The 22,060-nt window shown below is 34.7% G+C and overlaps 1 protein-coding gene across 1 annotated transcript; it reads right to left on the bottom strand.

Moving 5' to 3' along the window:
* Positions 1 to 1,143: 1,143 nt before the first annotated feature.
* Positions 1,144 to 21,946, bottom strand: elac2 (elaC ribonuclease Z 2). The gene is given in 11 exon segments (XM_056448451.1): positions 1,144 to 1,899; positions 4,117 to 4,261; positions 10,033 to 10,111; positions 12,449 to 12,569; positions 14,181 to 14,280; positions 14,731 to 14,840; positions 14,929 to 14,967; positions 17,963 to 18,101; positions 19,270 to 19,360; positions 21,812 to 21,868; positions 21,871 to 21,946. Coding segments are annotated over 11 exon segments (1,179 nt in total). The 3' UTR covers positions 1,144 to 1,677.
* Positions 21,947 to 22,060: the final 114 nt, after the last annotated feature.

Raw genomic sequence — 22,060 nt, 5'->3', positions numbered from 1 at the left:
TCAATATGTGATCCAGGACCACAAAACCATTCTGAGTGTAACTTTTTGAAAATGGAGATTTATACATCAGATGAAAGCAGACTAAAGCTTTCCGTTGAGTGTTTGTGTTTATATTTGTGTGTGAAAATATTTGGCCGAGATGCAACTATTGGAAAATCTGGAATCGGAAGTTTAAACATAAATATTCAATAAAAATATTGTGAAAATGTAATTTAATGTGTCCAAATGAAGTGTTTCTCAGCGCACTGCTAATCAAAAATGAAGATTTGATTCATTCACAGTAGGAAATTTGAAAAATTAGGAAATTTGTTTGTATGTTTGATTGTTTGTTCGTGTTTGCTTTTGGCTTTTATGCTTTTTTTTTGGGAGGGGTTTGCTTGTGTGTGTGTGTGTGTGTGTGTGTGTGTGTGTGTGTGTGTGTGAGTGTTTGCATGTTTATTTGTGTGTCTGTTAGTCAGTGTTTTATATGATAGGAAAATATTTTGTATATCTGAAGGTTCAAAATAAACAATAAATAAATAAAGATTCAAAATATTGTGAAAATTAACGCACTGCTAATCAAAAAATTAAGATCTGATATATTTACAGTAGGAAACTTGGGAAAATTTTGTTTGTGTCCGTTAATTTTTTGTGTGTGTTTGATCGTTTGTGTGTTTTTTTGCATTTATTTTTGTGTTTATTTGTGTTTCTTTGTCTGTTTGTGTGTTATTTAATAGGAAAATATTTTATAAACTATTGGAAAACTATTGGTGAAAACTGCATTTAATGTGTCCAAATGAAGTGTTTATCAGCGCACTGCTAATCAAAAATGAAGATTTGATTTATTCACAGTGGGAACATTAGGAAATTTGTTCGCATTTGTGTGTTTGTTTGTGTGTTTACTTGCTTGTGTCTTTTATGTTTTTTTTTTTTTGTGTTTGTTTGTTTGTTTGTTTGTATGTCTGTCGGCTTGTGTTTTATATAATAGGAAAATATTTGGCCGAGATGCAACTATTGGAAAATCTGGAATCTGAAGTTTAAACATTTATAATAAATAAATAAAAACACATTTTATTAATAAAGATTCACTCATTTATAGTAGCACTAATAAATCTAAGGGAGAAAGAGAAAATAGATATTATTTATAATAATAACAACAAACAGTTATCAAGCATTTGTTTATTTCCCTAAAATAATTGGAAAAGCCTAAGCCGATCAGCCATTTCTTCATGGACATAAAATTAAATATTAAATACAGAAAATCTACAAGTGCCTTTTCAAAACATCACTGCACTCACTTCACACTCTCCCAAACCAAAATCCCAAACACAGCGTTTTTCTCCAGAGCCGAAAAGTTTCTGCTTCAGGAGGCTGGAGGGCAGGAATTAAAACAGAATCCAAATAAAAAGTAAAAGGTAGCTCACTTTATTCCCAGCAGCCTCCAGGCTTGAAGCAGAATCAATAGCAATGGGAACGACTCCAGATCTGATCGATAAACTATATATTTAATATCACGCTTCAAACTCAAAATTAATCTCCGTCTGCTTTAATCTCACCTTCTTCAGTCAGACACTGCAGACTATTACCCAGTATGGATGTATTTTATATTTTAAGAACACACCCCCATTGGTTCGGTGTTCTCCATCGTGCGTTCTGATTGGTCAGATTGCTCAAACCCTCATCCTGACTGGCTGCTCCTCAATTAGCTTTGAGTCGTTTGACGGCAGTGTCCTGATTATGGTCTTCTTGTTGTCTCTTTGCAGCTTTGCTCTTTCCTGACTCTCCATTGGCCGGCGGCTCAAAGCTCTTCTTCAGCTCTCTTCTTTCTCTCCTTTCCTCCATCTCTTCAATCTCCTCCGCAAATAGCGCCTTCAGAGGCCGAATGAGCCGAGGAAGCATTGGGAAATCACCAAACTGGATCTGGAAGCGCAAGAAAACGCATCAAACTTTCCCATTTGACTCAAAGAATTGTGAAGTTTGTTTGCTCTGCATTTCTCATTTAAGAACGTGAGATAGGAGAAGAAAAGAATAAAGGAAAGGATAAAGGATGTAATGTTGTAAGTAGGGCTAAACGATACGAGCTAAAATCAAAACCTTGATTAATTGAACACCTTACCTTGAATTTGATTATTCATTCATTCATTCATTTTCTTTTCGGCTTAGTCCCTTTATTAATCCGGGGTTGCCACAGCGGAATGAACCGCTAACTTAACCAGCATATGTTTTACGCAGCGGATGCCCTTCCAGCCGCAACCCATCCCTGGGAAACACCCACACACACACACTACAGACAATTTAGCCTTCCCAATTCACCTGTACCGCATGTCTTTGGACTGTGGGGGAAACCGGAGCACCTGGAGGAAACCCACACGAACGTGGGGAGAACATGCAAACTCCACACAGAAACGGCAACTGACCCTGCCGAGGCTCGAACCAGCGACCTTCTTGCTGTGAGCACTACCTACTGCAACACTGCGTTGCCCTATTTTGATTATTGAATGATTATTTTATTTTCAATGCAATTATTTTTTTACTTATTTTCTCTAATAGTCATTGTGCTACCATTTATATTGTAAACATACTATTCAAATGTATTTTTGTAATGAAAGAGAATGTTTCTACTCTATGAAATTAAGATATTTATAATTTAAATCGCAATATTTATAATTCATCGCATCTAAAAAAGTTTATGTATATATATATATATATATATATATATATATATATATATATATATATATATATATATATATATATACACACACACACATACACACATACTTTTTAGATGCGATGAATTATAAATATTGCGATTTAAATTATAATTATCTTAATATATATATATACACGGTGGAAGGCATGTGTTGGCTCGAGGCTGCAGGGCGTGTCCCACCAGTGAACCTATACAGCCGTTTCGCACTGCTACTCGTGTGATAATGCATTTATACAACAGTTCGATGGCATAATCGTGCATTTAAAATTAAAAAATAAATAAATAAATGAATTTAAAAAATAAAACACGGAAATTCTCAAAAATCCTTTTGTATGAGGAACTACTTTCTTTCACCATTCATCCATATCTGCAGCGTCAAAACAGCAAAAACTGTTGCCAGTTCACAAATGTCACATTAGAACTAGTATTTGAGTGATTCTCTAGCGTAATGTCTAAAAGTGACAACAAAACAGATTATTTTGCTCACATTTTAAGATTATAAGGCTGAACGGCATGAAATGTCATCAGTCTACAGATATTCCCTAGAATTTGTGTTGCAATTTGGAGATCACAATAATTAACCCCAAAAAAGCCAAAGCAAAGCAAACATTAGCAGATTACTACAGTATAAATACAGCACTGCCACATACAAAAGAGAGAGATCGACCTAGAATGTCACTTAGCTGTTTGTAAGGATTTGATCAGCTGTAGTTTGAAATTTGCACTGAGAAAATGCTGAGTTTTTCTCTCCTAAGGAATTATGTGGTCTCTGTCGCCATTTTGTGGTGGAACCGTCAATCATCTCTGCTCAATGACAGGCTGATGGCCATCAATGCGCTGTCTCTCCGATATTAAATATTTAAAATGGGCACTATCCTTATAAATAAACTGCATAGTTGCAATCTAAACTACATTCTCACCTACAAAAGCCTCAAAAGTACATTGTTGTCCAACGGCTGCATTATTTGTCAAACTGTAGTGAGTTTATTGATCTGATGTCACTATGTGGGCGGAGTAAGTACACAAGGTGTAAAGTAAGCTTTTTTTGCACTGCAACTGATCAACAGTAAAATATTACCAGCAACAATCAAGAATGCATGATTATATAGTGTCAAAGCTTTGCAATAAAAAATGTATATATACAATTTTAGAAGTCAATGGGGTAAAAACAGTCCCAACATAATGAAAGGTTAGCCAATTTGCTGAGTGTATTGCTGAGATTTACAAATTTTCCTAAAATGTGTCAAATTAGGATTTGTCACCAAAAATCAGTCCATTTGCTGAAACACAGAGAAAGCTGTGACCAAATTAAGACTCCAAATCACCCCAGAGTGGATGAAAACATCCTTAACAGCACATAAGAGTTGAAACAGTCAAGTAGAATGAGTTATTTATTCATTAACTGATGACATGCGTTTCCTCACCCTCATGTGGTCGAAGGAGATGCCCACTTTGTTGTCGAAGTCGTCGCTGAAAAGAGGGATCTTAGCGTAGCGCTGACTGAAGTGGTTCAGAACAATGAATCCAGCATTCATCTTCATCCCGATGCCGATAGCCTGAGACGTGGTGCTGGAGAGAGTTTCACAGTCAAACCATTAAAAAAAAAATTGTTATCTGATATATTTGTAACTGTCTGCTTTTGCAAAACAACAGCCAATTTCAATGAGCCAAAATGAAATTAACTACTGACAACTACACGTGCATGTGTGTGACACACTCCATGTTAATTTTGTGCTTATGTAGTCCTTATTTATTTATGAGCATTATTCAGATTTCTGACAGTTTTGTAGATTATTTTATTTTTCCATTTTCTATAAAAATGTTCTCGGTTGCAGTCATACATATGTGTTTGTTTGCGTGTGTGCACACAAAAGGGACGCAATTTTTGTTACAAATTTCATTTGTGCTCTAGACCCAGGCCTATGGAGAATTATAAAACATTGCAGATTTATAACAGGTTTGACATTTCTTTTGGACAAAAGAATCTAAAAAAAATAAAATAAATACTTTTTTCCACTTTTCCCATTCATTTTCAATGTGGGGTCAGTTTGACCCCAATAAAGCTAAACGGTGATTTTTTTTACACACCTGTAAAACAACTGAATCAAGTCCATTTTTTTTTGTGTTTTAAGGTATAAAAAAAAATTGTCAGTGTTGCCAGATGTAGCTGACCGATTCCAGCCCAAAAGCTGTCGAAAAACCGCTGAAAACCAAATAGCGCCGCCCAACAATCAGTAGACTGTAATAACCTGTCTTGAGGCTGAGGAGCGGGGTGGGGGATGGGGGAGGTGATTGAGATGTGTCGGGGAGGGAGATCACAAGCGTTTGTACACTGTTCTAAGTGTATGTATGCGAGGAATGGGGACTATGGCATCTCTTTGGGAGATCAAAACAGGTCTACATTGAATATATTTTCAACCTAGTCCTATAGCTGCATGTTTAATTTGTTTTGCACATCCATTTCTCATATTTCAGAGCTGATCTCGGATCTGTTTACTACAACATTTCTGAATTTCATCTAATAACCCTAAACCCCTTCAGGACCACAATTTCCTCTCTCAAAGGCAATGGCTGCATGTTTGTTTCATACACTCGTTTCTCATATTTGAGAGCTGATCTCGGATCTGTTTCTTACAATGCTAAACCAAAACTTCATCTATACCAGTGTTTCTCAACCACGTTCCTGGAGGACCACCAACACAGCATGTTTTGAGTGTCTCCTTTGTCTTGTCACAGCCAATACAAATCTTTCAGTCATTGCTAATAAGCTGATGATCTGAATCAGGCGTGTTTGCTTAAGGAGACATGAAAAATGTGTGGAGCTGGTGGTCCTTCAGGAGTGTGGTTGAGAAACACTGTTCTAGACCACATTTTCCGCTCTCAAAGGTAATTAATTCCTTGCCGAAACCCAAATGCCATCACATATGTCTGCATGGTGATTGGCTCTCCGATTAATTCATAGCAAGTAAATAATGTCACAATCTTATCATCGTTATCAACAAATTTAATCGCAGTTCGATATTACATTATCAACTCAGTCCTGTAGCTGCATGTTTAATTTGTTTGGAACACCCATTTCTCATATTTGAGAGCTGATATCGGATCTGTTTCCTACAACGCCTGAAACACAAAAGCTGTACATTTCTTAATTTCATTTTATAACCCCAAACCGAAACATCTTCAGGACCCCATTTTGCACTCAAAGACAATCGATTCGTCACTTGACAATTCATATCAAGTAAATAATGTCAACCATTTGATCATTATTGAAAATTTGATCGCAGTTCGATATTACATCATCAACTCAGTCCTATAGCTGCATGTTTCATTTGTTTCGTACAACCATAACTCATATTTGAGAGCTGATCTCAGATCTGTTTCCTATAACACCTAAAACACAAAGTTGTACATTTCTGGATTTCATCTTCATCTTCATCCCAAAAACTTCTTCAGGACTACATTTTCCCACTCCTAAAGACAATCAATTCCTTGCTGAAACCCAAATGCCCTCACATATTTCTGCATTGTGATTGGCTCACCGATTAATTCATATCAAAGTAAATTACGTCCAAAGATCATCATCGTTATTGACCAATTTTACAGCAATTCAACAATATATTACCAACCTAGCCCTATTGCTCATGTTTATTTTGTTTTGTACATACTTTTCTCATTTTTGAGAGCTGATCTCGGATCTGTTTACTACAACATTTCTGAATTTCATCTAATACCCCAAACCCCTTCAGGACCACGATTTTCACTCTCAAAGGCAATCAATTCTTCGCCGAAACCCAAATGCCATCACATATTTCTGCATTGTGATTGGCTCTCCGATTAATTCATAGCGAGTAAATAACGTCCAAACCTCATCATTGTTCGTTATCATCGATCAATTCTATCACAATTCGACAATATATTATCAACTTAGCCGTATAGCTTTTTTTTATTTGTTCCCATTTCTCATATCTGACAGCTGAGAGTTTCCTACAATGCCTGAAACAAAGTTGTACATATATGAATTTCATCTTATAATCCCAAACCGAAACTTCTTCAAGACCATATTTTTCACTCTCAAAGACAACGAAACCCAAATGCAGTCACATATTTCAGCATCGTGATTAACTCTCTGATTAATTCATATCACCTTTATGGACCAATTTTTATCGCAATTCAATATTATACTGTTAGCAACCTAGCCCTACAGTTGCATGTTTGTCTCCCATCCAATTTCTCATATTTAAGAGCTGATCTCGGATCTGTTTCCTACAACGCCTGAAACACAAAGCTGTACATTTCTGAATTTCATCTTATAACCCCAAACCAAAACTTCTTCAGGACCACATTTTCCACTCTCAAAGGCAATCAATTCCTCGCCGAAACCCAAATGAATCCTGCACAAAATCTCCAATCGATTCCATTCAGAGGGCTCTCAGTGTTATTCAGCTCTTAAATTGGAAAGAGTCCCGACGCGGGAGCCAGAACTCCAGCGGATGACAAGAAACCCAATCAATGCTCATCTACGAGGAGAATCCCACAACTTTCAGAGAGAGAAACGCTTTTAAATGAGCCCTCCATCAAGAAGCGCTTCATCCTCTGGGAAACCTGACCACTTATTTCTGAAGATTTCCTCCCTCTGCTTGCAAATGTGTGCGCTTTAGCTCTCAAACGCTCTCTCAGAAGGATGGTTTCATGCACTTGTTTGTTTCGTTAGTTGCCGGATGCAATCTCTTGACTCGAGACTAGAGCTGACGATTATGGCTGTTGATTAACTGAGGCATTATTTATGGAAGATAATTAATGCAATCATTACATAGAAACAATGTTGATGGAAATCAGTGGTAATACACCAGCATTATATAGGTTTCATTATAATTACTGCTCAAGAGTTTGGGGTTGGTAAGGTTTGAAATGCTTTGGATTAGTTTGGATTGGACCACGAATGCAGTGGAAATGCAGTAGAAATGCAGTGAAATATTTCAGCTATTTAAAATGACTGTTCGCTATGTGAATATGCTTTAAATTAGATTTTTGTTTTCTCCCTTTGACTCCAAAGCTAAATTTTCAGCATTATTACTCCAGTCTTCAGTGTCCTGTGATGCTTTAGAAATTACATTACATTAGCCATTACAATTATTAATTTAGGGAAGATTAATAATGCTCAGATGAAATCATTACCTACAGTTGAAGTCAGAATTATTTACTCTTCTGTGATAGTTTTTCTTTTTCAAATTTAACAGAGCAAGGAATTTTTCCACAGCATTTCCTATAATATTTTTTCATTTGTTTTATTGGCTAGAATAAAAGCAGTTTTGAAACCATTTTAAGGTCAATATTATTATATAGTGAAATATTTTTGCTATTTCAAGAGTTCCCACTTAGATATGCTTGGCGTATAAAGCAGGTTTGGCATGCTGTCCTGGGAGTGAACCCTGAGCTCGGAGATATTTGAGCCCAGGGCTCCCGCCCGGTCGATAAGCATATCAGGAGATCCGAGATCAGGTAGGTCTCGAGAGCTCCCCCTTTAGAAAAGGGAGGAAAAGGAGGAGATGGGGTGGAAGGGGGAATTCTTCCAAACGAAGATAGAGCAGTAGGGAGAAAATGATCCATTTATAGTAAACTAGGATCACTCTGATTGGATTATTACTGATTACAGATGAGTGGCCAGACGTGTTCAATCATATCACGTGCTCCTCTCCAAATTAGTTTATGAAACTTCACTTAAAAAACCTGTTCTCTATGTGAATAAGTTTTAAAATAGATGTTTATTTCCGCTTTGATTCAAAGCTAAATTTTTAGCACTATTACTTTAGTCTTAAGTGTAATAGGGTAAAATATATTAACTCTAATAAGGCAATTAAAATTAAGTTTAAAAAGGACCTATTATGTTAAAATGACTTTTATGGCCTGTTTCTACTGTACGATGCGGGTCGGGTCACCTTCATCAGGCTTGCTTTTCCACTGCCAAAAGGGTACCAATGGTGTATAAATGGTCATTACTAAGCTTTCTAAGAACATAATTTGATTATAACTGCAGATCAATGATGCAAAATAGCCTACTGTAACGTCTGCAATTATATAAAATAATTAAATAAATGCAACAAATATGAACGCATACAGACCCTTAAGCAGGTCGCACACCGGAAGCGCGACATGACCGTTAAAAGTATCACACACCAGACGCTCACATTCGCATGATATTTAACATGAAACTAATCAGATGGCGCTCTGTGGCGCGGCAGAGAAATGAACACTGTCCTGAGTCGTGGCTGGGCGCGGCGGACAGCTGCCGACTTGCGGCGCCGGTGTTCGTACCCTGATAGAAACCTATCTTTAGAATTCTGAAATGTATGTCGCTGCGTGGCTGAGCGGCGCTTCTGGTGTGCGACCTGCTTTACAGTTTTCAACATGTTACTAATTACAGAAAAACTACACTCAACATACATTTAGTCGTTTTTTGGCTTCAAAAACGGCACACAACATAATAATGAACAGTAATGTCAGTGCATACCCCTCATCTGTGTCGTTCATCTTCACCAGCACATGTAACCTCTGTTAGAAAGTAACTCCGTCATTCAGTTCATAATATTCCAAAAGGTGATGATAATAGTTAAACATGGCAGTTTGTTCATCTTTTAGGTTGATGAAATAATCATTTGCTCTTTTGTTTTTATTGTGCTTCACTCTCGCATTTGTCCGTTTCTGAAAGAATTGGATGTCAAAAGCACTTCAATTATCACACACACGTTATTATCATCAGCTCAAAAAAAATTTTATTTCAAATGCGATCGCTCGCGTGCGCGTCTATGAGCTCTTTGGAGAAAGTGAAACCGCTCGCACTTTTAGACGTTTTTATTTTGTTCTTCTTCTTGGCTTTGTGGCTGTTAGTCAAGACAACAACAAGGTTTGTTTGTTTGTTTTATAACTCTTTGAAACTGACCCTTTCAGGCTTTGATCCTAATTGTACCGTTTTGGTGACTGTCGCTTTAAATTCAAATGAGATTGTGCTCTTTTCAAAAGAGGGCGGAGCTACAAATGCCTATGCATCAGCATAGTGGCAGATTCAAAAACAAGAGCGTCCTATAGTAATGAGGGAAAAATCGTCACTAGTGGGCGGGGCTTTTCCCCTCTGACGACACCTACAAAAGGAGAATGCCAATCAAAGTGTTTCTGCAGACTGTTTTCATCAGGTGTGAATATAAAAAATACAATTAATAATTCTTTACCATTAGAAGCTGGTTATATTAATATACTGTTTCCACACAACTGTGTTTAAACTACTTATAAACACAATATGCACAATATGTCCCACAGAATGTGTCACTAAATCACAGTTTCTGTACCTGTGTCTCTTCTCGAAGGCCTCGTCCTCCATCCCGTCCTCCAGCGTGGCTTCATGAATCAAAAGAGTTGCGTTTTTGCCTGGGAACAAACCAAGAGATGAATCAAACTCTCTCCTCGCCTCACACACACACAGATAAATTACATCTGACACGCTCTTCCCCCTTTCATCCCATTGTAAAACACACTCCAACATTCACACACCAACACACACTCCATTTTTTCCCCCCTCCAGAAATCAATCATGAAAACTCCAGCAAGAGCCGAGACGACAAAGGCCTTTCCTAATGAGACGAGTGGAGCGAACCATTTCCAGCGTTCGGGAGGGGGGAGACTCCCTCAGGAGCCATTAAAGAGGATTGGGAGACTCAGAAGTGATCGATTGCACCGCTGATAAAGACAGGAAGCAGCATTTAAACGCAGGCTTCATCCGTATCGACCCGCGAGTCACTACAGAGATTCAGACGCAATTACAGACTCGCTCTCTCTCTCTCTCTCTCTCCCGCTGGACTGATGGCCGTTTAATGACCTGATTCTGAATGAAGGGAGATTTTGAGGGAAAAAATATATATGTGTAGGGGAAAAAAAGATGCTGTTTGGTTTATGCTAAAGTCCAGACGGGAAAATCAATGATGAGCATAAAACAAATCAAAAAAGCAAGCAAAATGTAATTGTGTATGTAATTAAAATAAAAAGTGTGAGTGTTTGTGTGTGTGTTTATAAATCTCAAGTAATCCGTCAAAAACAGATTAAAATCATTATTGAAAAGCCTGCAAGTTTTCAATATTTCCTTCCTCAAATTCTTAACTGTATGATATTAATATGATTAAAGGTTATCAATATTTGTTTATCCATCCATCCACCCATTCATCTATCCATCTATCATTCTATCCAACTATCTATACCTCTATCCATCCATCCATCTATCTATCATTATATCCAGTTCTATCCATCCATCTACACATCCATCCATCGTTCTCTCTATATTCATCCCTCCATCTATAGTTCTATTTATTTCCATCTATCTGTCATCCATCCGTCCATCGTTCTATCCTTCCATCCATCCTTCTATTAATCCATCGCTCATCTATTGTTCTATTTCTCCATCCAACCATTTATCTACCGCTCCATCCATCCAACCATTTATCCACCGCTCCATCCATCCATCCACCATCCCATCCATCCATCCAACCATTTATCTACAGCTCTATCCATCTCTCTACCATTCCATCCATCCATTTATCTACCGCTCCATCCATCCATCTCCCATCCTATCCATCCTTCTATCCATCTAACCATTTATCTATCGTTCTATCCATCAATCTATTTATCTACCATCCCATCCATTGTTCTATCCATCCAACCATTTATCTACCGTTCTATCCATCCATCTATCATCCATCCACTGTTCTATGCATCCATTTACTAATCTATTGTTCCATCCATCCATCCATTGTTCTATCTATCCATCCATCCATCCATCCATCTATTGTTCTATCCACCCATCCATCCAGCCATCCATTCATCCATCCATCTATTGTTCTATCTATCCATCGGTCCATCCATCTATTGTTCTCTCCACTAAATCCATCTTTCTTTTGTTCCATCCATCCATCTTTCATATGTTGTTCTATCCATCCTTCCATTCATCTATTGTTCTATCCATCCATCTATCCATCCATTTATCTGTCATTCCATCCATCATTCTATCGATGCATCCATCGTTCCATCCACCAATCATTCTATCTATCTACCCATCCACCCAACCATTTAACTATGATTCCATCTATCCACCCATCGTTCTATATTTTTAAGAAAGTAAATGAACCTTACCAGAATGAAATGTTTTGCCTTTTTTCAGCTATATTTCCAGTTCATAAACAACATTTAACAATTAGTTAACGGTTAATATTAGCTATAATCCATTAAATCATATTAACAAATGCACATACTTTTTATTGTAACTATTACATTGTCAAAGATTAATAAATGCTTTAGAAGCGCATCTGGCAAAAGTTTTTGTTTACGGACATTACATATAGGACATTACACATAATAACACAGTTGACATGAACACAAATGATCACCAACACAGTGTTTTTTAGTTTTTGCAGGTTAAAACAAAACTTTAAAAACTAACAATATTTTCTATTAAACATGTTTAGAATTTCAAAAGACTCACTGGTGAAGTAAATAATTACCAAACTAAACATTTCTAAAAGTAAACATCATTAGTTCATTTATTCATGCATTTACTTGTTTGTTCATTTATTTATCAAACCATCCATTCACTCATTAATTAATTCGTTCATTCATTCATTTGGTCATTCATTAATTAATTCATTCATTTACTCATTCAAGCAGTTTAATAGACACGTGCAATATCACGAGATCTCATATTGTGTTTGTTATATTTACCTATATTAACAAGCGCATCACAAGGCATGGTGTCTCCAGAAAACACCAGTTTCCATCCAGACTCGTGTGTTAAACTGCAGGCAAATGCGTTCTTACAGTGGCGAGCAAAACATGTCTGAAACTACACACAATGGAGAGAGAGAGAGAGAGAGAGAGAGAGAGAGGGAGGGGGAGGGAGGGAGGGAGGGAGAGGGGGAGAGAGAGAGAGAGAGAGAGAGAGAGAGAGAGAGAGAGCGCGCAAATCACAATATGATCCATAAAGCACCATTTATTTTCTACAAGCAGAGATAAATCAGAGGTATATATATATATTAGGGCTGCACAATATTGGAAAAAAATTATATTGCAATATTTCATTTTTCTGCAATAAAAATTGCGATATGAATAGTTACACATGATAGTTTGAATAGAACTTTATAGGGTTTTTTCTAGGAAGTCTAAAGGTTTTCAGGTACAGAAACTTTGCTTTTTCTAACTTCGAGCCATGTCATTTCAAGTCCAAATATCGAAATTCATAGATCAAGTAAAAATATCATTTTGTTTTCACCTTCAGAAGAAACAGGTCAAAATCAAGAGCTTTTCTTTAAAACAAGAACAATTATCTGCCAATAGGTCAAGTAAAATAATCATAGTTTCACTTTGAAATGTAGATATTCGGACTAGAAACAAAACTAAAATTACAAGTAAGAAAACCTCCTTTTGCATAAATCGTACACATATTTAAATACATCTCATCTGTGTTACAACTCCAAATATCTTCTTTTTTTGTGCCCAAATATTTTAAACTCTCTTGAAATGCACAGTCACAGATTTTAAAAACACATGTAAATTAAAACTTTCATTTTATTATGGTTAAACTTGGTCAAGTTCGGTCAACTCCTGGTCAAGTACATCCTACTATGCGAGTATTGCGAATGCCCACATTGCAATGTTGTTGCTTAAACAATATATTGTGCAGCCCTAATATGTACATCTCAGTATATATATATATATATTAGGTTAGTATAAAGGTTAAGTATATATATCAATCATGGATAATCTAAAATTCAGTAATTTTATTGCATGTTATAATCACAATTAAGCAGGTCCTTCAGCCTTCCTTCTCTGTTCCCTTTAACATTAACATTTGTAACATAATTTGCAAATCGCAGCATTTAAGAAAAAAAACTATCAAAACAAATAGTAAAAAGTAGAGCAATACATTTTTTTATTTATTTATTTATTACATATTTATTGCCACATCAGCAACTTATGGCTATTTCGTGGCCAAATGGATATACATTAAATATATACATTACATGATAAAAACAAATTCGTATTATATAAAAAACTAAATGAATAAATTACTTAGACAATCAATAAAATATAAATAGATAAAATTTACAAAAAAATAAAATTTCAAAGTTAAATATGATTTTTCATTTCTATTTTTGCTAAAAAAAAAAAATGTAAAACTCTTCCTGGTGGAACCTTTTTAAAAATGTCCATCAAAGTTGTCTCCTTATAAAAATTATGTCTAATGGAATTTAAACTTCTACATTCCAACAAAATATGTTTGATGGTAAGAGCAGTCTGGCAGTTATTACAATTAGTTGATTCTTCGTTATTTAATAAATATGAATGTGTCAATACATTTTTTTAAGATCATGCACCCAATATTTAATCATTGCCCAGCACTAGTAAAAAGAAAACCATTCAAAGCAATCTCATAAAATATCAAGCACATACAGACCTTGGACAGCTCATTTTTCTTCAGCACTGCCTGAATGAAGGACTTGGTCTTGACTTTGGGGCTGTCAGTGCCATCACACAGAAACCTTGATGGGATTATACTGGAACGATAATAAAAAAAAAAAAATGTACAACATATATTTAATCTTATTTATATTATAACAAATGATGACCCGTTTACTTTCATTTGTGAGAAGTAGAGATGCTCTGACAATGAAAAATAGAGTGTGAGTTGGTCACACTTTACAATAAGGTTTCATTAATGTACTCACTAACATGAGCTAATTATGAACAATAGCATTTATTAATAATGGTACAACACTTACTAATGTAATATTAACATCCACACTTATAACCGATAACATTAATGCAACATGAACAATGAACAATGAACAAAAGTATTTTCATTAACTAACGTAAGCTAACTTGCTTAAATACTAAAATAAATGTTTTGTTTATTGTTTGTTCATGCTAACAAATGCATTAACTAACATTAATGAACTAATACAACCTTATTGTGAAGTGTTTCCGGTGAGTGTTTGTTTATTTACTTGATCTGGCTGAGGATCTGCTGGCAGTGGTCGTGATACTGGTTTAACCACGACATGATCTGGACGGGAGCGATCAGGTACACAGGACTGATCGCTTTACCTAGACTATTCTACAACACATAAACCATAATCAGTAGAATAATGCACTCACAAGAGGGAAATATATATTTAAAACATGCATATCACGAATGAACGTACCAGCGCTCGCTCTCGCTCCAACAATAACTGAATCAAACCCTGTGTGAATGACAGAACATACAGCACAAGTTACAGTACATGACTTCTATCCACAATATGGAGTGTGAGGGAGAGACTGGGGCTGTTAATTGCATGCGCTAATTAGATTAATAAAAACAAAAGTGTTTTACATTTGAATAGTCTTGTCCATTAAAATATTATCTTAGAAATTTATAATATTATTAAGTTAAATTAATATGAATTGTAAATAATAATAATAACAATAATATTAATAATAATAATAATATTAATACTATTAATAATAATAACAATAATAATAACAATAATATTAATAATAATAATAATAATAATAATAATAACAATAATAATAATAATAACAATAATAATAATATTAATAATAATAATAATAATAATAATAATAATAATAATAATAATATTAATAATAACAATAATAACAATAATATTAATAATAATAATAATAATGATAATAATAATAATATTAATAATAATAATAGTAATATTAACAAAAATAATAATATTATTATTATTAATAATATTATTATTAATAATAATATTATTAATAATAATAATAATAATATTATTATTATTATTATTAATAATAATATTATTATTATTAATAATAATAATAATAATAATAATAATAATAATAATAATAATAATAATAATAATAATAAATGTTTTTGTAATATCTTTGTAAAATCGTCATAAACAATTTAAAATGTTATTTTGGAGTAAAACAGTTTAAATGGATTGCTTTGACGCTAAAGCAAATATTATAGTGGACTTGTTTTGAAGCGCTTCACCTCAGATGTTATTCGTTCTTCTTGTTTATGTTGTAGATGACTGACCAACATAAAATAAGTGTCTTAACAGTCTCATCAAGTGTTTATTGAAATTGTGTGCTCTGTTATAGTGTCTTTTCATTTTTTATTTCTCTTAAGGCACGGCTTTCGAAAATGACGACACGAGATTGTTGGGTAGTTGCGCTGATGCTTGTAGATGGTCCAAGTAGCTCCAGACTACTTAAATTTAGTGACGTTACTCGTCAACAATGACTGTGACCTTTATTTATTTTTTCTTACTCTTCCAAGTGCAACTAACACCATTTGGCTGTAAACTTGTACTACGTGCGGGATCTGGAAATGCAGGCTACAAAATGCCTGCGCAGCTTTACGCATAGTGCATGAACATTATCAAACACTTATCGATTCGTCATTATCTTTTTATCGAAAACTCATATATCGTGATAATTATCGTTATCGGATTATCGCCCAGCCCTACCTAACCCCAACCTTCTACTTAAAAATCGAGATTTAGTTAGCATGTGGATGCAACATAACGTAAAATCAACAGAATGCATTAAGAAGACCATCAAAATAAAGAGAAACTGAAATGTAAATATTCCATTCAAAGTATGAAGCTGATTGGTTAGTTCTAGTCAAATAAATCAAGGTGCATTTGTGGCATTCTGAAAAGTTCAGATATTATTTCACCTTTTGCATGCGCAAGCTGTGTGAAATAATGAACTTGCACGTGAAAGACTCAACATGTGAATGGCCACACATATGGATAATGTTGTCAAAACACTTGCACTAACGAAGTGGCATCCCTTTGCAGAGATGCCCTTATTAAGAAAAAAAAATACTATGACTAAAACTAATCAATGGTTTCCAACATATTTCAAAATGTTTTCTTTTGTGTTCAATTAAAAATAAATAAATAAATAAATAAATAAATAAATAAATAAATAAAATCAAGTGGAGGATGATAATTTCCATTTTTGGGTGAACTATCCCTTTAAAGCCAGGACTTTATGTCAAAAGGCTAAAAAAAAAGGATTGATAGCAGTATCGACTACACTATAATATAGTTTATATAATATAGTTCCACTTTATTATAGTGTTCAACATTAGAAGTGAATCAAAAAAGATTTGAAAAATTGTTTAAAAAAACAAAACAAGAATGAGTGTTGTTGAATAGTTTCAGGACAACTCTGATAAAAGGTTTTGATCCACTTCTGATATTTGCTGTTTTAAAGCAAGAAACATTATTAACATAAGTGAACCTAATGTTAAAAAAGGTAAACCAAACAAACAGCATCACAACCCCTTAAACATAACTGAAACATATCTTTATGTTATAACAAGTTTGTCATAACCATCTGCAAATGCGACGCACCTATTTTAGAAACAGTTTCCATTTCCGTGACTTTGCAGCAAATCAACAGCATAAACTAATATGACAAATGAGCCCCTCAGGTACTGATTATGTGCTTTATTTGGCAGTTAAATGCTCCCAATGAGAGTTTAAACAACATTTTACATGACATTTATTGTCATACTACTAAAAGCAGCAGCACATCAGCACATCAGATCTTGAAAATAAAATAACTAGCAAATGGTTTGAAAATGAAAGTCAGAACTGTACTTTTAAAGTACAAATAAAATCATAACTAAACATATTGATTTTGTTAGGTCACATTGCAATTTTAGAGGTGAACAATTCATCTGTGCGTGTCATTAAGAAAAAAAATTGTTTGCTCTTGTAATCTAAAATTAAAATGCACTTCCTGTTTGTTTTGAGTTAAATTCTCAGATTAGGTCAGTCTGAGGTATTGGGCGTGGCTAACATACTTAACCACGCCCCTCCAGCTGCCAGTTTTGACATCAAACAGATATTCTGAGGAGGAGGAGGAGTCTGTTATATTGTATTAACTCTGCCCAAACCCTTTTCCCCATCTTTCTGTTTGAAATGCCTACTTTACTACATCCAATCAGCTCAGAGTAGAAAAAAGCCACGCCCACTGTTTTCTCACGTTTCTCTAGGAACTGTGATTCAATATGAAAAACTACAGTGGCAGCTTCCAGTTCATGCGAGCTTTAATAATGTTAAATATGTATTAATTAGATTATAACCCTTACCATTTCGCATAAGTGCAGTGACTGGTACTGTGGCGTTGCGTTTGGTGCAGATAGACACATTGCTTGTGGATATTTGTTAGTGATGCTCTCACCGTGTGATGATCTGCGTGAAGGTGCGACACAAAGATGGTGGAGAGTTTGGAGAGCATCTCGTCCACATCGTCTCCGTAATGTCGGCACATCTGAGCGAACGTTCCCTCCCCACAATCCAACAAAAGAGACTGAGACGAGCTGGAGGACAGAGGAGCAAACATTACCGCAGTAACACTCAAGATTAACAAGATTTTACCACAGTTCAGACGTACTGCGAGTGCTGCTAATGTGAGTTAATGTGAATGTTAAGAATGGTTAAAAATGTCATGTATAATATTGATTTTGCTATTATAAAACAGTATCTGCAATATCACAAGAGCAGGGCGATAGGACAAACATCTCATTTCACAATAAAAGTCATCTCACATACTAATAATGAAATAGATACTAATTTGGTACCATTTCTGTAGATTCTATACATTAAAAGTTGATCTATATTCACCACATGTTTTTTTTTTTTTTACATTTAAGCATACTCTTAAACATACTCATTGATATATTTCTTACTTTATTATCTCAATTATATAAAATAAATAATAATAAAATATAAATCACTTTTCAAAAACTAATGATTACAGGTCTAACATAAATAAAATAAATAAATAAAATGTAAAAATTTAAATAATAATTAAAACAAACATTGTGTATATATAAAATAATCGATAGAAAAGGTGAAACTATAGACTTACAACTTTATTTTGTCTATACAACATATTTCTTTATATTGCTCAGCTCTAATGGGGAGTAAAATTGTGAATAGAAATGTATTTCTCCTATTAATATCATGGAAAAAATTATATAATAAATATATATATAATTATATATATATATATATATATATATATATATATATATATATATATATATATATATATATATATATATATATATATATATATATATATATACACACAATTTTATTAAAAAGCACTTCATATTAACGATAATTGTCTCAGTTTTATTCCTAACTGTATATTAAAGTAGATATAAATTTATTTTTATTCACTTTTCAATTACACAATATCACAGAACGCAAAGATTAAAAACAACTAGTAGATAAATGCATGATTTATAAAAAGGTAACAACTCATAAACAAATAATTATTAAATAAACCAAAATTGTTTCCAAGTACCAATCAACAGTTTAAGCTCTTTATTACAGCTTAACATTAAAATTGATTTCAACCGATGTGAGGCAACATATACATACCTAAATAATACAATTAATAATAAGTAAATAAATATAAAGTATTAAATATTTAATCATCTATTAAGAAATAACTGTGAGCATGAGTTGTAATATTACCTAATGTTCACTAAAGTTCCACTGACGTTTCTGATCTTCATAGGCAGAGAGGAGCCGGTGCCCAAAAACACGATTTCTGGAAACTTCTCACCTTTACCAGCACAGAATACAAACAAACAAACAAACAAACATTGTATAAAGTAAAGAGCACAATTAAACACCCTCAATAAGAGCACAATAAGCATAAAAAAACAATTAGTTATTTGGTAACACTTTCGAATAATGGTCCATTAGTTAATACATTTACTAACCTTAACTAAGTATGAATAATCTTGTAAAGCATTTATTAATGAACTTATTTATTACTGTAGTGCATTTACTAATATCAATTAGTGTATTAGATTTATTTTTTTTTGTTACGCTCAACAGAAACAAGATGATAAAGAGAGGGTCCGGGGTACACTATTGAATTAGGTTCTGATGTCCTCAAATGTCCACATGACAAGGAGAGGAATTTCATCACTTTAACAATGCCGTTTCTCAAATAGAGTCAGGGGTACAATATTGACTCCAGATAATCATTCCCTGATGTACTTAATAAATGACCAGGTGACTAAAAGGTGAGGTTAGGACATTGCATCCAGTCATGCTGATAGTTCAGAACCTCTGCTTTCTGCTGTGCAGTTAGAAATAATGTGCAGGTAGTTGAGAGAGGGAGGAGCCTGATCAACTCACATTACTCTTTCAACTAGCCGGACGACCTTTGGCCAGCACACAAATTTTAACTATAAAGGTGAGAACTTCTTGTTGTAACATTGGAAGCTCAGCTGCGGGACAAGCGTGCATCGCCCGGCTTTCTCGGACACATTGCCGGCAGCTAGCTCTCTGCAACTCTCACGTGGTCATCCACTGAAGCCAAGCAGGGCTGGGCCCGATCAGTACCTGGATGGCAGACCACATGGGAAAGCTAGGTCAACCTGCGGTCTGTGTGAGTCCTAACGCCCCAGTATATTGATGGGGACTCTATACTGCTCAGTGAGCGTCGTCTTTCGGATGAGATGTTAAACCGAGGTCCTGACTCTCTGTGGTCATTAAAAATCCTACGAAAAAGATGTAGGGGTTTAACCCTGGCATCCTGGCCAAATCTGCCCACTGGCCTCCTAACCCTCCCCATATCATAATTGGCTTCATCACTCTGCCTCCTCTAAACCAATCAGCTGGTGTGTGATGGCTGCACACTGGTGGTGAATGAGGAGACCCCCCCCCCCATTGTGTAAAGTGCTTTGAGTGTCTAGAAAAGCGGTATATAAATATAAGGAATTATTATTAATTATTAATATTGTTATATGTGCTGGTCTTCCAATGTGACTGCAACAGGCTCCCCAGTCTTTGGAGAGGAAGATGATGGCACATTTCTGAGGTTGTAAATATTATCTTCTTGCTTGACGTTATTACAATTCATTCCTAATCTGTCTTCAAACCAGTTGTTTTGCTTCTTGTGATAAGCCTTTTATGCATTTTTATTACTCATTATTGTATATAGTTAATGAATATGATGGTTATTAATATTATAATTGATATCAGCTGTATGTACCAGCAATAAACGGTTGTATTGCTTGACTGGTATGGTGTACGGACCTTTCATTGGTACATTCTCTTGTCGATTAGCATCACACTTGTCGCACTTGAGCAAAAATTTAAACCATACTAAAACATTTTTGGTAATAATTTGGACATACTAAAACAACTAGGTTAACATTACCTAATGCATTATTAATATCCAAAATTGTGCTTAATATTAGTTAATGCACTGAGTTAACATGAACCAACACTATTTAACCTAAAGAACATTAACTAACGTTAACAAAGATAAAGAAATACAGTAGCAAAAGTATTACTAATAGTTTGTAAATACATTAACTAATGGACCATTATTATTTTAAATTATTTTAGCTATAAATCCATGCAGAGAGAGAGAGATTTTCAGCTTTTCTGACTATTTAAAGGCAAAAAAATAAAAATACAAAATGTACAAACCCTTTATAAATAACACTTCAAAAATAAAATGATTACATAACAATAAAAACACATCAACAGCAATAAATAATACATAAAATATGACAAAAACCATTTTAAGATTTACTTTTAATTAATTTAGTAGTGAAAAATCAAGCACATTTGTAGCTGTATTTATAAACTGCTAACTATGGTCTTGTAATGTCGAGTTAATGCCTAAAAATTTTGAATTATCTATTTGCTAATGCTTACATTATAGCAAATCAAAATAGGTGAATGGAAAATATCAAGACTCAAAACCAGCTTTAATTCATACAGACTATAATCATAAGCCTTTCATCGTTATTATGGTCTGTTTCCTCATTTCTGTAAAACAGATTCATCTCCTCAGCGTCTGACACACACACACACACACACACACACCCGCAGTAGAGACTGAAGAAAGTTTTACACAGAGGAAATTAAGTGTCAAGCTGTGGAAGTGTTTCTGTCTCTCTCTGCTCTTCTAACTGTACGCTTTCATCCTTCGTTCTCCCTCTCCGTCTGTCTGTGCGCATGTGTGTCTGTGATTGGACGGAAAGCTCACCAGACGAGGAGACGGATGCAGTCGCCTGGAACTTCCTGCACTCTTCAACCTCCGCTAAAAGTTTGGCACTTTAGCGGCTTCCTTCACAAACTCCTCAGAGTCGCAGGATGGGATAGCGTCTCTATACGTGAACATGCACACACACACACACGCACATGCACACACACACACATTTAATATGAAATCCCACAAAAGCAAAATAAAAAAATACTATGGTAATTTATTGTAAATAAAAAAGCACAAACCACC

This window comes from Danio aesculapii, chromosome 3, assembly GCF_903798145.1.
Source record: "Danio aesculapii chromosome 3, fDanAes4.1, whole genome shotgun sequence".
Taxonomy (NCBI): Eukaryota; Metazoa; Chordata; class Actinopteri; order Cypriniformes; family Danionidae; genus Danio; species Danio aesculapii.
Note: the sequence above shows the minus strand (reverse complement) of the source record. Positions and strands in the feature narration are given on the sequence as shown.